The sequence below is a fragment of the Mustela nigripes genome, chromosome 7, assembly GCF_022355385.1.
Source record: "Mustela nigripes isolate SB6536 chromosome 7, MUSNIG.SB6536, whole genome shotgun sequence".
Taxonomy (NCBI): Eukaryota; Metazoa; Chordata; class Mammalia; order Carnivora; family Mustelidae; genus Mustela; species Mustela nigripes.
Genome location: NC_081563.1, coordinates 50,472,747 through 50,489,164, shown reverse-complemented (window position 1 = coordinate 50,489,164; position 16,418 = coordinate 50,472,747). Strand labels below are relative to the sequence as shown.

The 16,418-nt window shown below is 34.9% G+C and overlaps 1 protein-coding gene across 1 annotated transcript in view; it reads left to right on the top strand.

The window, feature by feature from the left end:
• ALMS1 (ALMS1 centrosome and basal body associated protein) overlaps nucleotides 1–16,418 on the top strand; it is a 197,964-nt gene that overhangs the window by 105,814 nt on the left and 75,732 nt on the right. The window contains exon 12 of the mRNA XM_059405835.1: nucleotides 14,656–14,897. Coding sequence (XP_059261818.1) covers nucleotides 14,656–14,897 — 242 coding nt within the window. The remainder of the gene's footprint in view (nucleotides 1–14,655; nucleotides 14,898–16,418) is intronic.

Sequence of the window (16,418 nt, the reverse complement as noted above, 5' to 3'; positions counted from 1 at the left end):
TTTGGTCTAAATTATAATTCAAGTCCAACATTTTCTCACCTAGAAGATCTATCCATTGTTGAATTGGAGTATTTAAAAACATAAAAGTTCAGGGGGCAAAATGATAGTGATTTTGTGTGTGATCAAACTTGTTATTATATAAAATAGGTTGTTAAAACTATAAGAAGTTTTATGTAAGCTTTATGGTAACCACAAGGCAAAAACATGGTAGATTCGTGAAAAATCTGAAGGGAATCAGAACATAATCTTTTGAAAAATCAACAATTCACAAAAGGTGGCAGCAAGAGAGGAAGAAATGAACAAGGAAACTGCAAATCAGCCAGAAAAAAAATAATGAGATGGCATTAATTAAGTCTTTACCTATCAATAATTACTCTAAATATGCATGGATTGAATTCTCCAATTAAAAGACATAGAGTGACCGGATGAATTGGGGACAAAAAAAAAACCAACAACACGACCCAACGATATGCTGCCTACAAGAGACTCATTAGCTTAAAGACATACAGGTTTAAAGTGAAGAAATGGAAGAAGATACTCACTCCGTGCAGGTGGTGACCAAAAGAGAGCAGGAGTAGCTATATTTATACTTATATTGGACAAAATAGACATTAAGCCAAAAGCAGTAACAAGAGACAAGGAAGGCCATTATGTAATAATGAAGGGGACAATTCATCAAGATTGTATAACAATTGTACTCCCAACATTGGAGTATCTAAGTGTATTAAGCAATTACTAAACATATCTGAAAGGAGAAATAGATAACAATACAATAATAGTAAGGGGCTTCGGTACCCTCTGTTGACCAGTGGAGAATAGTATTTAGAAACAAAGGTATAACACCAGATTGGCTCATTGTTACTAGGATGTCCCTGCTTCTAGTAATTACTCAAGCTAAGAATTATATGTATATATATATTACTTCATATATATACCTACTTCTCTACTTGTTCCTATCTCTATCAGTATGTGTGTATGTGTTTATGTTTATCTGTATATTTAAGTATTTTTATTTATTTATTTATTTAAAAAGATTTTAGGGCACCTGGGTGGCTCAGTGGGTTAAAGCCTCTGCTTTCGGCTCAGGTCATGATCCTAGACTCCTGGGATCTAGCCCTGCATCAGACTGTCTGCTCAGCGGGGAGCCTGCTTCCCTTCCTCTCTCTCTCTCTCTCCCTGCTTGTGACCTCTGTCTGTCAAATAAATAAACAAATGAAATCTTTAAAAAATAATAAAATAAAGGATTTTATTTATTTGACAGATGGAGATTACAAGTAGGCAGAGAGGCAAGCAGGGCGGCAGGGGGAGAGAGGGGAAGCAGGCTCCCTGCTGAGCAGAGAGCCCGATGAGCCCGATGAGCCCAATGCGGGGCTCGATCCCAGGACCCTGAGATCATGACCAGAGCAGAAAGCAGAGGCTTTAACCCACTGAGCCACCCCGGCGCCCCTTTAAGTATTTTTTAAACCACTAGTCAGTATTGATACCCTCAACTGATCTAGAGCCACAGAGTTGATTCAAGCCTCTTACCCTTATTTTTAACTTATTTCTTCAGTGGTGATACACCTGGCTCTCATTATCTACAATATATTTACCCTTGTATTTAATTAGATAGTTTCAGAATTCCTAACCCATACTCTGGTGAAAAACATTTAGTCACTCAGGTGACTAGATGCATTATAGCATCTAGTCAAAACATTGCTGACGTTTCTTAGGTCATGTTCTTTTTTTTTTTTTTTTTCCTATACCCTTCTGTGATTCATTTATAATACAGTTATTATCATTTGTCACATCCTGCATTCTATCTTTGTTCTTACATCATGGTTCATTTTTTAAAATTTACATAGTTTAAAACTTACATTTTGTGGTGTACAACTCTTATCAATTTTGATAAATCCACCATCACAGTTCATACAGTGTTTTTCCATCAGTCCCCAAATTTCTACATGCCTTCTATTTATAGACAAATCCCTCCCTTGACACCTGGTAATTCCTCGTTTGTTCCTTCCTCTGGTTTTGCCTTCTATAGTGTCATATAAATGAAATAATAAATATGTAACAGCCTTTAGGTTTAGTTTCTTTTACTTTGTAAAGCACATTTAAGATTCATCCCTCCTTTTTGTGAAAGCAGATTTTTTTGCTTTTTATTGCTTTATTGAAAGCAGTGATATTTTATTACTCCTTTATATTACAATTCTATTTTATAGATTACCATAGTCTGTTTATCCATGCATTCACTCTTTGGAGTGATTGCACTTTGGGGTGATTACAGTTAGAGCAGTAAACCTTTGTGTGCTAGTTTTTGTTTCTGTAGGGTAAATACACAGGAGTGGGATTACTAAGTCATGTGGTATATGTGTATATTTAATTTTACAAGAACTGTTTATTTTTGCATTTCCACTAGCATTGATACGTGTTCCAGTTACTCTACATCTTTGCCAGAATGTGGTATTGTCCACATATTTTAGACATTTTTATATGTGCACAGTGATAGTTCAACATGTTTTTCATTTGTATTTTCCTAATGGGTTTTCCTCATTTCATGTGATTTTTTTTTACCATCCTCTTTGGTGAAATGATTTTTTAATAGGGTTTTATTTTCTTACTCTTGAGTTCTGAGAGTTTTGGATAATGTGTTTTGGATATAAGATCTTTGTGGATATGTTATTGGCAAATATCTTCTTGTAGTATGTGACTTATCTTTTCATCGACTCAGTGGGTCTTTCACGGAACAAAGTTTTTTTAAATTTCAGTGAAGTCCAAGTTTACTCATTATTTTATGGCTCATGCAATTAGGTTGACAGTCCTTTTCTTTTAGTACTTTAAAAATAGTCTACTTCTGTCTGTATTTCATGGTTTCTGATGAGAAATCTACAGTTGTGGAATTGTTATTCCCATATAAGCTAGAGCAATGTATCATTTTTCCCAGATTGCCTTTTCATTTGTTTTGCTTTGAGTCAGTTCATTATGATGTTTCTAGGCATGGATTTCTTTGGTGCATCATGTTTGGAGTTTGCTGAGCTCCTAAGGGTTTATAGTTTTCATCATATTTAGGGAGTTTTAGCCCTTATTTCTTCAAACATTTTTTCTTACCACATTCTTCCTCTTCTCTTTCTACATCTCCAAAGACACAAATGTTAAACCTTTTGGTATTATCTTGTAAGTCCCTGAAGTTCTCTTGATTTTTTTTCCCCAATCCTTTTTATCCTCTGTTGTTCAGCCTAAATAATTTCTGTTGATCTGTCTTGGAGTTCACTAAGTCTTTCCCCCAACATTTCCATTCTGCTGTTGAGCTCATCCAGTGAGTATTTTATTTCAGTTATATCATTTTTTAGTTTTAAAACATCTTCCATTTCTTCTCTAGATCTTCTCTTTCTCTGTATGTTCTGAGACCTGTCTTTCCATTTGTTTCAAGGGTATCCACCCTTACTTGTTGGAAGGATTTTATAATAGCTTCTTTAAAGTTTTTGTCAGATAGTTCTAACATTTCTTTCATCCTACATTGGTGTCTCTTGATTTTCTTTTCCCATGTGAGTTGAGATTATTCTGGTTCTTCATATGCTGAGTAGTTATTGTTTGTATTTTGTAATATTTTGAAGTAACTAGTCTCATTTAAATCCTATAGAAAATTTTGATATTTTTGTTTAACTGGGCAATCAACACATTCACATTCATATTACAAATTCTTACCTGCCTTCTGTGGGTTATAGTTCCATGTGAGTTCAGTTTTCAAAGTTTTTGCACTGATGTTCAGATCTGACATGTGGCCAGTCTGAGACTTGGACTATAGTCTGTCTCATACTTCTGTGCTCAAAGTATAGGTATGCTGTTTAGGTTCAGATCCACACACACAAATGGCTCAGGGATAGGCCCAGGAGTTTATAACATACGTTAAGGAGTTTCTTTTCTCTTTACAGTTTTTCCTTTAGCTCCCCTTTCCTGGCTCTCAGGACAGAAAACAGGAGCTTAATTTACTCCTCTCTCCTGTGTACTTTGTGTCAGTTGTAGGTGGCTTAGTACAGAGGGAACCAAACCTCCTCTGTTGGAAGAGGAAAGTTTTCCTTCTGTAATTTGTGTTATTGAGAATCATTTTCTTAGATATTCCAGCACCATTTTTGAAATTTTGTTTCCTTTTTGAATTTAGTTATAACCTTTGTCAGAAGTCAGTTATGTGTGGGTAAAAATAATTTTACTCTATTCCTCTAATATATCTATTTTTATAGTAATACCATGATGTCTTTTTTTTAAGCCACGATTTCTTGATTACTATAGCTTGATATTAAGTCTTGAAATCAGGTTATGTCCTCCTCCAACCTTGTGTTTATTTTCAACGTTACTTTTGCTACTATAAGTCCTTTGCATTTCAATATAAATTTTAGAATAAGCTTCCTAATTTGTACGTTAAAGCTTCTTGCGATTTTGTTTAGTATTGAATTGAATCTATAGATCATTTTATGAATGATTGATATCTTAAGAATATTGAGTCCCACACATGAACAGTTCTTCCCTCTTATTAATGTCTCTCAGTAATAAGTAATTTCCAGTGTTTAGATCTTGCCATCTTTTGTTAAATTTAATCCTAAATACTTGTGTTTTTTAATACTATTGTATATGGTGTTTCAGAATTTATATTTTCTAGTTATTTGTTGCTTGTATATAGAAATACTGTTGTCAAGCCAATTTATATATGTCAACAAGTTACTTTTCATTTTTAATTTTTTACTTGTTGGATCAGAGCTTCCTATGGGGTAATTGAGGGCAATGGATTCTAAGACCACAGAGAATTTAAGTAAGCTAATATTTCCGTGGTTAAGTTGAGGCATACCTGCTGTCCTCTATTTTATATTCTGTAACTCCCTTAAGATTTAGGGAGTGTCTTATCTAAATTTAATGAGATCTGCAAGTATGGTATTTATTCTTAGTAGACAATCTTATTGTCAGGGAACAAGCAGAGCAGTTTTACTTCTTCCTTTTTAATCTTCATGGGTTTATTTCTTTTTCTTGCCTAATGCACTGGCAAGGACATTCAATATAATATTAAGTAGAAGTAGTAAGAGTAGACATCTTGCCTTATTCTCTGTTTTGGGAGCAGGGGGAATAAGGTTCATTTTTTTCAAGTGTGCTAGTACCTGTAGATTTTGAAAAAAGACTTATTGACTTATTTGAGAGAGACAATGGAGGAGGGGCAGAGGAAAAAGGGGAGAGAGTCCTAAGAGGAGTGCAGAGCCCAGAGTGGGGTCCATCTCACCACCAAGAGATCACATCCTGAACCAAAACCAAGAGTTTCGACTGCCGCCACCTGGGCACCCCTAATAGATGATGCCCTTTATCAGATTAAAGATTTTCTCTTTTATTGTCTACTGTGAGTTTTTATCATGAGTGGGTATTGAATTTTGTCAAATGCTTTTCCTGCTTTGTTGAGGTAATCATAGGTATTTTCTTTTTTTAAAACAGTGTGGTAAATTATACAGATTAGATTTTGAATGTTAAATTTATCTTGTGTTATTGGGATAAACTTGCTTGCTTATGACATATTGTCCTTTTTTTACGTTTATTACTGATTATAGTTTGCTAATATTGGTTTATAATCTTTTTGAAGTGTCCTGATATCAGTTATGGTGGCTTCAAAGAAGAACTGGGAAATAGTCATTCTTTTATCATTGTTTGAAAGAGTTTGTGTTAGATAGGTATTATTTGATTTAAATCTACCATATCACATTTTGCTTTCTATTTGTGTCATATAGATTTTGTCCATTCTTTCCTGCCATCTTTTTTTTTTTTATTTACCCTGCATCTTTTATTATTTGCCTTATTCTTCTTATAGGCCTTTTATATACATTCTTTATTTTTAATAAAGAAATGGGATGATTCCTGCCCCAAATTTGGTTCAGATATGTGAGCTATGACATTTCTCATACTATGAGAATTTGAGAAGAAGTTTATTACTCACACAGGAACTTTTAGGGTGAGCTGGATGAATACAAACAGGTCCTGGCTAGCTTTGGCAAAGCAGAGTGAGTGGATTGGGCTTATAGTGGCTAGGAAGTAGAACTAGGAAAAGGGTTTTATGTGTGGGAAGTTAAAATTTTTTTTGGTGCCAAAGAAGGAGGTACTTATATTCAGAGTTTCTTACCAGCCTGTCCAGATGTAGGGCCAAAGGCAATGCTTAAAAAGAAGTCATTAGTGAAACATCAAAAATGATATCAGACTTTATTACAGTTGTAGAGATTACCCTAATCATCTTAATTTATGTATTATCCTTTGTTGCTAGACACAATTTACCCAGTATTTTATTTAGGATTTTTACATCTATGTTCATGGGGAATATTCACCTATAATTTTGTAATATCTTTGTCTGGTTTTGGTATGAGCATTAGGTTGACCTCAGAAATATATTAGAGGATACTCTGAAAGAGTTTGTGTAAGATTAATATTCTCTCTTTCTTAGGTATTTGGCAGAATTCACCAGTGAAGCCATTGTGGCCTTGAGTTTTTAGTCCAGATTCAATGTAATAGATAAGACTGTGCAGATTTTCTTTTTTTTCTGATGTCAACTTTGAAAGTGTTTTTCAATAATTTTTTTTCTATTCTAACTTGTCAGAATTTGTTGATATGAGTTATTTTCATATCTTCTTATCCTTCCAATTTCTGAATCTTTAGTGAAATTAGCTTTTTTATGTCTGATATCAGTGATTTTTGTTTTCTCTTTTTTTACTTGCTTGATTTTTCTAGGGGTTAAGTCATTTGGGTTTTGTTGACCCTCTAGTGTGTGTTTTCTGTTTTTAAGGTTTCAGCTTATATATTTATTTTTTTCCTTCTGTTTGGGGTTTTAACTTGATGGTCTTTTTCTACATTTCTGAAAATAAGTACTCAATTTTTTTTCATATTCATTAACATTTAGCCTTTTTTTGATATAAACAGATTTTTATGTAGTTTCTCATCACCATCTTTGCTCTAAATATTTTCTCATTTCTGTTACAATTTGTTGTTATTGTTCCATGGGCTATGTAGAGATGTGTTTCTTAATTTCCAATTATATGAGAACTTTCTAATTATTATTTATTTCAAGTTAATTCTATTGTGGTCATTGAGATTATATTCTAAATGATTTCAACATATTTAAATTTCTTAGAATTGCTTCACTTTACAGTATATTTTTATTTTGATCAATGCACAGTTGAAGGGAGTATGTATTCTGCAGTTCCTGAATGTAATATCTATACATGTCAATTTGGTCCAGTTGAGCAAGTGTTATGTTGAAATCTTCATTTTTACTGAATTTTTGTCTGCTTGTTTAATTAGCATTTGAGAATATTATGTTAATATCTCCTTTGTTTTCCTTAACTATTTGGGAGTAAGTTGTTGACATACTGCCCCATCACTGTATCATTTCCTGTAAAAAGAACATATTCCTACATAACCCCAATAAAGCCATGAAAATCAGGAAATCAGTATCAATGCTCCATTACAGACACTATTCAGGTTTTCTGGTTGTTCTAGTAAGGATTTTTATAATAAAAGTAGGCAGTTAAAAATCACATGTTGCATTTAGTTGTTAGGACTCTAATTTCCTTTGGTCTGGAACATTTCTTTAGTCTTTCTTTGACTTTCTTGACCTTCTGAAGATAACAGTTCATTTACTTTGTAGAATTTTTCTCAATTTGGGTTTCTCTGATGTTTATCATGATTAGGTTTGGGTTAGGACTATCACAGAAGTGACACTGAATTCTCATCGTAGTTATCAGATGTTGCACAATTTTTGTTTGTCCCACTGCTGACTGTTACGACATTAATTACTTCAGGTTATGGCTGCTAAGTTCCTTCACTGGGAAGTTACTCTTTTTCCCTTTGTAATTACATATTTTGTGGGAAGTATTTTGAAATTATGTAAATATCTTACACCTTTGCAGGCTTGGGTTTATTATATCCATACAGAATCATGCTTTCTTATTTCATTCATAGGTCTATTACGTTTTTTCTTCACTTTTTACTTTAAAAATATATAGACTCACAAGAGATTACAAAAATAGTTTAGAGAGTCCCACTCAACTTCTCTTACACAATATCTTATGTAACTTCAGTACATTATCAAAACCAGGAAATTTACATGATACAATACAGATAACTAGACTATAGACCTTCAAGAGATATCACCAGTTTTTGCATGCAGTTGGTTTTTAAAAAATATATATGTGTATAATTATATGAAATTTAATCACATAGATTTATGTAAATACTACCATAATCAAGATACAGAGGTGTTCTGTCATCACAAAGGAATTCCTTGTACACAGTCACACTCCTTCTCTCTGACTCTGCCTTCTTTAACCCTTGGGAAACAGTGATATGTTTTTCTAAGTATGATTTTGTCATTTTGAGAATGTTCTATAAATGGAATCATATATAGCATGTAACCTTTGGGATTAACTCTTTTTACTCAGCCTAATGACCTGGAGATTAATATGAATTATTATATGTATCAATAGTTTTTTTTTAATTGCTAAGTAGTATTCTAATGTATGAATATATCACAGTTTATCCTGTAAAGGACATTTGTGTTGTTGCCAGTTTTTTTACTATTAGGAATATAACTGCTATGAACATTCAGGTTCCCTGTTTCTCTAGAGTGGGGCGCCCACTCTAGAGACACCTTCTTCATTCTGTTTGGGATCAGTCCACATGCCATGCTGGATCTGCCTTTCCATGGAAACCTTTCCCATCCTTATTAGGCTCTGATATTTTATATCAGGCCACGCCTCCAGATTCTCTCCTTGCCCTTATTAGATTATGATACCTTGTATTAGGCTGCTCTTTTACTTGGTTTTGTTGTTGTTGTTGTTGTTTTGTTTTACTCTTTTACTCCTTACACTAAAGAGGCTCTTTTACCTTACTCTGGGTACTTGTTGCCTTACCCCATATAGGTGCCTAATTTATTCTCTCCACTCTGTCTAGTGGGACTTGGTTTGTTATTGGTGCCATGACTATGAAGGAGCACTCCACTTTTCATTCAGGAAAGAAAAGATAAAAGGATGGGGAAAATAAGGCAGGAGGAGGAGAAAAAGAAAGAATGCTTATTTATTAGGATTTCCTTAGTATATCTTTTTCTATCCTTTTACTTTCAGTATATCTGTCACCTTATGCTAAAGTGTATCTCGTGAATAGCATATAGTTTGGTTTTATTTATTTTTATCTTGTCAATATTTGTATTTTAATTGGGATATTTAGGTCATTTATATTCAATATAGTCATTGAAATGATTGTGTTAAGGTTTGCCGTTTTGCTGTTCATTTGTTTGTTTTCCGTGTCCTTTATTATTTCAATTATTTTTATTTCATGTTCTCTCCTTTGTTGGATTTTTTAAAAGATCTATTTATTTATTTATTTGAGAGAAAGACAGATAATGAGAGAGTACACAAGTGGGGAAGAGGTGCCCCTGTTGCATTTTTTATTGTACTTTTTTCTATTACTCTTTTAGTGATTATTCTAACGATAATACTTTACAATTCATTTTAAATTAGTATTCTTTCTACTTCATGAACAATGAGGACTCTTTAGGAGTGCGTGGGTGGCTCAGTCATTTAAGCATCTACCCTCAGCTCAGGTCATGATATCAAGGTCCTGGGATTGAGCCTCACATCAAGGTTCCAGAGCTCAGTAGGGAGTCTGCTTCTCTTTCTCTTTCTTTCTCTCTCTCTCAAATAAATAAATAGATAAATAAATAAATAAATGAAAAATTTTTTAAGAGTCTTTTTTTTTTTTTTTTTTAGAGAAAGAGTGTCTGGGTGGGAGTGGGGAAGGGCAGAGGGAGAGGGAGACAGAGAGACAGAATCTTAAGCAGGCTCCTCGTCCAGTACAGAACCCATGCAGGGCTCATTCTTGCAGCCCTGAGATCATACCTGAGCTGAAATCAAGAGTTGGCTGCTCAACAGACTGAGCCACCCAGTGCCCCGAATAATTAAATATGCTTATAACAGTTTAGCGCCATTTGCCTCCTCCTGCTTTTGTTCATGTGTTTATTTTCTACATTTTTATAAATCACCACAAGACATTGTTGCTTATTTTCTTTCATGTGAAATATAGAACATACAAGTATATATAAAAAGGTGCATCTGTATGAGTGTATATGAATAGGTACTTGTGTATGTTACACACACACACACACACACACACACACACACAGAGATGTAAGTACCTTCATTCTTTCCTGTAGTTCTGTACCATGTTGGATTGTTTTATTTGAGCCTAGAAAGTTTAGTATTTCTTGAGGTCTGCTGGGGACGTGTTCTGTTATTTTTTTAATTTTTTCTGTATTTGATTCTAAAAGGTAGATTCCAATTTTTATGAGAAGCCCTATATTTTTATCTATTATTCCCCATAATTTGATCTTTTAATATATTCACAGTCATTTTAAAGTCCTTCTTTCTGCACTAATTCCAATATCTTGAATCCTCTATAAAAGTTTTTGTTTTTCTCTTAGTTTTTAGTCACTTTTTTCTGCTTGATAAATTTTGTAATTTTTGATTATGTAATAAATGTTGTGGATTTGAAAAATCATAGGGACTGAGGATGCTGTTACTTTCCAGCCAGAGGATTTGCCTATTCCTCTGATCATATACAGTGGCTGATCACTTTAGTCATGTCAGGAATTTTCCTGGGTCAGCACTGGGGTGCAGTGCAATGACTCATTAAACTTTTTTTTTTTTTTTAAGATTTATTTTTTTATTTGACAGAAAGAGAGAGAAAGCGAGAGTACAAGTAGGGGGAGCAACAGGCAGAGGGTGAGGGAGAAGCAGGCTCCTGCTGAGCAGTGAGCCCGATGGGGGGCTCAATCCCAGGACCCTGGGATCATGACCTGAGCTGAAGGCAGAGGCTTAACGACTGAGCCACCCAGGCATCCCAACTCATTATACTTTTGATTTTTCCTGATCTGTGGCCTCCCTGGATTTTTTCTTTAAGCCTGACAGATCTTTAACTCTTCAGTAAGTAAATACAGCAAGATGTTCAGTTTAGTCTCTCAGGTGTTTTGAGTTCAGCTCTTGCAACTTCAGAATATGGCAAATATAAGGGGAGTCCAGCTATATATTTGTTGTAGTTACACTTTCTTTTCTTTTTTTTCCAAGATTTATTTATTCATTTATTTGACAGACCGAGATCACAAGTAGGCAGAGAGGCAGGCAGAGACAGAGGAGGAAGCAGGCTCCCTGCTGAGCAAACAGCCTGATGCCGGGCTCAATCCCAGGACCCTGGGATCATGACCTGAGCGGAAGGCAGAGGCCCTAACCCACTGAGCCACCCAGGTGCCCCTGTAGTTACACTTTCTTAATAGACATTTGTCTCATAAGAACTCAAACATTGAGATGATTTTACTTTTCCTGGATCAGCCCCCTTGTTGGGGGTGGCACTTCTGGGTTTTTATTGTCAGTCTGGAATATGTTCTAAGGTTTGAAAGTTCTCTCCCTCAGGCTGTAATTATTTAGCTTCCTGCCTTATTGAGGTTCAGAATCTGGCAGATGTCTTGAGGAGGAGACCTGATGTTTGTTACAGGCCCCTCTGTCTAGTGGGACTTGGTTTGTTATTGGTGCCATGACTATGAAGGAGATTTCACTCCACTTTTCTGATTTAGCTTTCCGTTCTCCCATACCATCCTGATACTAAAAAAGTGTCCTGTGGGGAAAATTGGCTGGCATTCTGCTAGATTTCACCTCATCATGCCAGCCCAGGAGTGATTTCTCTTTCCCAGTGGAGTATGTCTGCCTATACTCTGTCCCTGCCCATAATCTCCAAAATGCCCCTCTCTAGCTTATTAGATAATACTGTTTCCTGATGCTTCCATAATTTTTCTGATACAAAAAAAGTAGTAGATTTTTTTTTAATTTCTTTTCAGCTTAACAGAATTCATTGTTTTTGCACCATACCCAGTGCTCCATGCAATACATGCCCTTCATAATACCCACCACCTGGCTCCACCCCTTCAAAACCCTCAGATTGTTTTTCTGAAAAGTAGTAGATTTTTAAAAAATTTTATCTCCTGTCAACTTTCCTAAAAACTTACTTATATTCTAATGAGTTATGTTTAGATTGTTTTGGACTTTCTGTGTACCTAATTATGTCAAATATGAACAATGACAATATTATTTCTTCCTTTGTTATCCTTCTGTCTCTCATTTCTTTTTCCTGACTTCCTGCTAATGCCATTTAAGACCTTTACTAAAGTTGAACAGAAATGGTAAGAATTGGCATCCTTATTTTGTTCCTAATCTCACAGTGAACATTTTCTTCATTTCAGTATAAATAGGATGGTTGCTCTAAAGTTTTTTGTGGTTTCCCTTTGCTATGAGTTTTTATCTAAATAATTAATGAGTTTTATCAATATATTTGTATTGATATATTTGTATATATCAATATATATATCTATATAGATATATCAATATATTTGTATTTATATTTGACTATATTTATATGGTCATATGCATTTTCTCATTTATTTTATTGATGTGGTGAATCATATTGATTGATTCTTGAGTGTTAACTCACCTTGCATTCCAGGAGTAAACTATCTTGGTAGGAATTCACGTACATCCATTTAGTTTTGGATTTTGTTTATGATTTTGTTTGGATTTGGTTTAGGATTCTTGATTTTATACCCATAAAGGAGATTAGCCTATTATTTTCTTTTCTCCTAATTGTCCTTTTCAATTAGTGAAGGCAGAAGGTAGAAATTCAGAAGGCCTTCTCTTTTTTTTTTTCCTTAATATTTTATTTATTTGTTTGACAGAGAGATCACAGGTAAGCACAGAGGCAGGCAGAGAGAGGGGGAAAGCATGTGGGGCTTGATCCCAGGACCTTGAGACCATGACCTGAGCTGAAGGCAGAGGCTTAACCCACTGAGCTACCCACGTGCCCCAAAAGTTCTTCTCTTTTGTGATATAACTATTACTTCAAAATAATACAATATTACTCTATTTTTAAAAGAATAACTTTCAATTTCTTATTTTCAAAAAATATTAATTTGAGAGAGAGAGTGAGTATCTGTGTGAGCAGGGGAAGGGGTAGAGGGAAGAGGGAAAAAGAGAGAGACTCCTAAGCAGACTCTCCGCTGAGTGCAGGGCTCAATCCCATGACTCTGAGATCATGACCTGAGCTGAAATCAAGAGTCAGACACTTAAATGACTGAGCCAGTCAGGTACCTCAATAACTTGTTATTTTTGAGCAATTTTAGACCACAGAAAAGATACAAACATAATAGAGTATAATATATATCTATAATATATTATAGATATAATATTATTAGTTATATTATTAATTATAATATATTATAGATATAATATTATTAGTTATATTATTAATTATTATATAATAATATAATAATAATTATTATTATGTATAGTAATCTTACATTACTATAATGTACATTTGTCAGAATTAAGAAGCCAACTTTGTACATTACTATTAACTACACTCCAGATTTTATTTATGTTTCACATTTTTTCCATCAATAACTTTTTTTTTTGGTTCCAGGACCCAGTGCATATCACATTCCCTTTGGTTAGCTATTGTACATCTTTCGTCTCCTCTTGTCAATGGCAGTTCCTCATTTCCTTATTTTTCATGATTTTGACAGTTTTGAGGAATATTGGTCAATCTGAGTTTAGATTGTTTTTTGCATGATTAGATGGAATTATGGGTTATGAAAAAAATACCATAAAAGGGTACCCATGTTTTCACATCCCAGCAGAGAGTATGTGACATCCACACAACACTGGTTATGACTTGAATAATATGGTGTTTGTTAGGTTTCTCTACTGTAAAGTTACTATTTATCACTTTTTATTACTCTGTTCTTTGGAATCCAGTTAATAAGTCCAGCCCATACTCAAGGAAGAAGGGAAAGATTAATCTTCACCTCCTTGGATGAGGAGGTATCTGCATATATTTTTTGGAAATTCTTCTGTAAAGAAGATTTGTATTCTCTTATTTTAAAAATCATTTATTTACTCTATTCTGTTTTAGTATTAATTCTCTAAAATATTAGTACATAATTACAATCTTAAATACCTCTGGTTCCCCCACTGACAATAAGCTTCTTGAGGCAAGTCTCTATTTTTGTACACTCTATGCATTTAGCACAGTCCCTTAATTTATTGTAGATGTCTAGTAATTTTTTTTTTTTTTTTTATTTATCAGAGAGAGAGGGGGGGAGAGAGCGAGCACAGGCAGACAGAATGGCAGGCAGAGGCAGAGGGAGAAGCAGGCTTCCTGCTGAGCAAGGAGCCCGATGTGGGACTCGATCCCAGGACGCTGGGATTATGACCCGAGCCGAAGGCAGCTGCTTAACCAACTGAGCCACCCAGGCGTCCCGATGTCTAGTAATTTTTAAAAAATGATTATATTTTTACTTCAACTGGAAAGTACCATTTCCTAAATTGTACAGTAGCATTCTAAGTTGAAATTTAAAATAGATTTTTAAATGAATAAAGTAAACTCATGCATGATTTCATTGTAAGTATTTAAGATAGCAAAGGGTACTGCTGAAATACTTAGCCATTTGAGATTGATGTATCTCCACATAATGTTCCTTGAATCTGCCTTTGGAAAGAGATTACAGTATTCGGTAAGCCACAGATATTACCTTCTGTGTCTTTTCTCCTTTTTGTTCAGACCATCAGAGGAGATTAAGACCCCATTTTCTGCTTTTCCTGGAAAATTGTCATCTGATGCAGTCACTCAGATAACAACAGAAAGTCCAGGAAAAACCATGTTCTCATCTGAGATTTTTATTAATGGTGATGATCGTGGACTTGAAATTCCAGAGCCCAGTACCCCAAAGGTGGGCAAAGTTCCTGTCAAATTTGCTTCATCATCTTCAGGCCAACAGATTACTCATCCTCATGGCACAGATGGTAAGAGAATGTGATTACATTTTAGGTCATATTACCAACTTCTATATGAAATGATCTCAGAAATTTGTGAGGGGGTCTTTGAAGTAAAAAAAAATCCAATGTTATTTATTTATTTATATTTTTAATTTATTTTTATTATATTAGTCACCATACAATACATTATTAGTCTTTGTTTAAACTTTTATTATTTCAGTGTTCCAAGATTCATTGTTTATGCACCAATACCCAGTGCTCCATGCAGTACATGCCCTCCTTAATACCCACCACCAGGCTCACCCAACCCCTACCCTCCTCCCTTCCAAAACCCTCAGTTTGTTTCACAGAGTCCACAGTCTCTCATGCTTTGTCCCCCCCTCTGATTTCCCCCAACTCCCTTCTTCTCCCAGTGTCCTCTGTGTTATTCCTTATGCTCAACAAGTAAGTGAGACCATATGATACTTGACTCTCTCTGCTTATTTCACTCAGCATAATCTCTTCCAGTCCCATCCATGTTGATACAAAAGTTGGGTACTCATCCTTTTGATGGAGGCATAATATTCCATTGTGTATATGGACCATATCTTCTTTATCTATTTGTCTGTTGAAGGACATCTTGGCTCATTAGTTTTTGATGTAGTGTTCCATGATTCATTGTGTGTGTATAAAACTCAGTGCTCCATGCCGTACATGCCCTCCTTAACACCCACCACCAGGCTAACCCATCCCACCACCCACCTCCTCTTTAAAACCCTCAGGAGGACATTAGGAGAAGGAAAGGAAAAGTGAATTGGGGTAAATTGGAGGGGAGATGAAGCATGAGAGACTGTGGACTCTGAGAAACAAACTGAGGATTTTGAGGGCTTGGGTGAGCTTGGTGGTGGGTATTAAAGAGGGCACATATTCCAGGGAGCACTTGGTGAGGTGCATAAACAATCAATCTTGGAACACTGAAAAAATAAAATTAAATAAAAAAAAACCCCTCAGTTTGTGGACTCCTGGAAAGAAAACCTAATTTTAGTTTTAAACATTAGGATTCTACATGATTTTATCCATCTTTTATTTACATGGCTGTGAAAGGAATGTGGCATGTTTTTGCCTTAATTTCTAGTGGAGATAACTTATGTGGGACTCAGGCTGCTTGTGGTTTATTTATTTTTATCTCATGATACTTAATGAATTAGTTCATAAAAATTTAAAAACTATGGATCAAGAAGATGTGGCATATATACACAATGGAATACTATGCAGCCATCAAAAGAAATGAAATTTTGCCATTTGCGACAACATGGATGGAACTAGAACGTATCATGCTTAGCGAAATAAGTCAAGCAGAGAAAGACAACTATCATATGATCTCCCTGATATGAGGAAGTGGTGATGCAACATGGGGGCTTAAGTGGGTAGGAGAAGAATCAATGAAACAAGATGGGATCGGAAGGGAGACAAACCATAAGTGACTCTTAATCTCACAAAACAAACTGAGGGTAGCTGGGGAGAGGGGGGTTAGGAGAAGGGGGTGGGATTATGGACATTGGGGAGGGT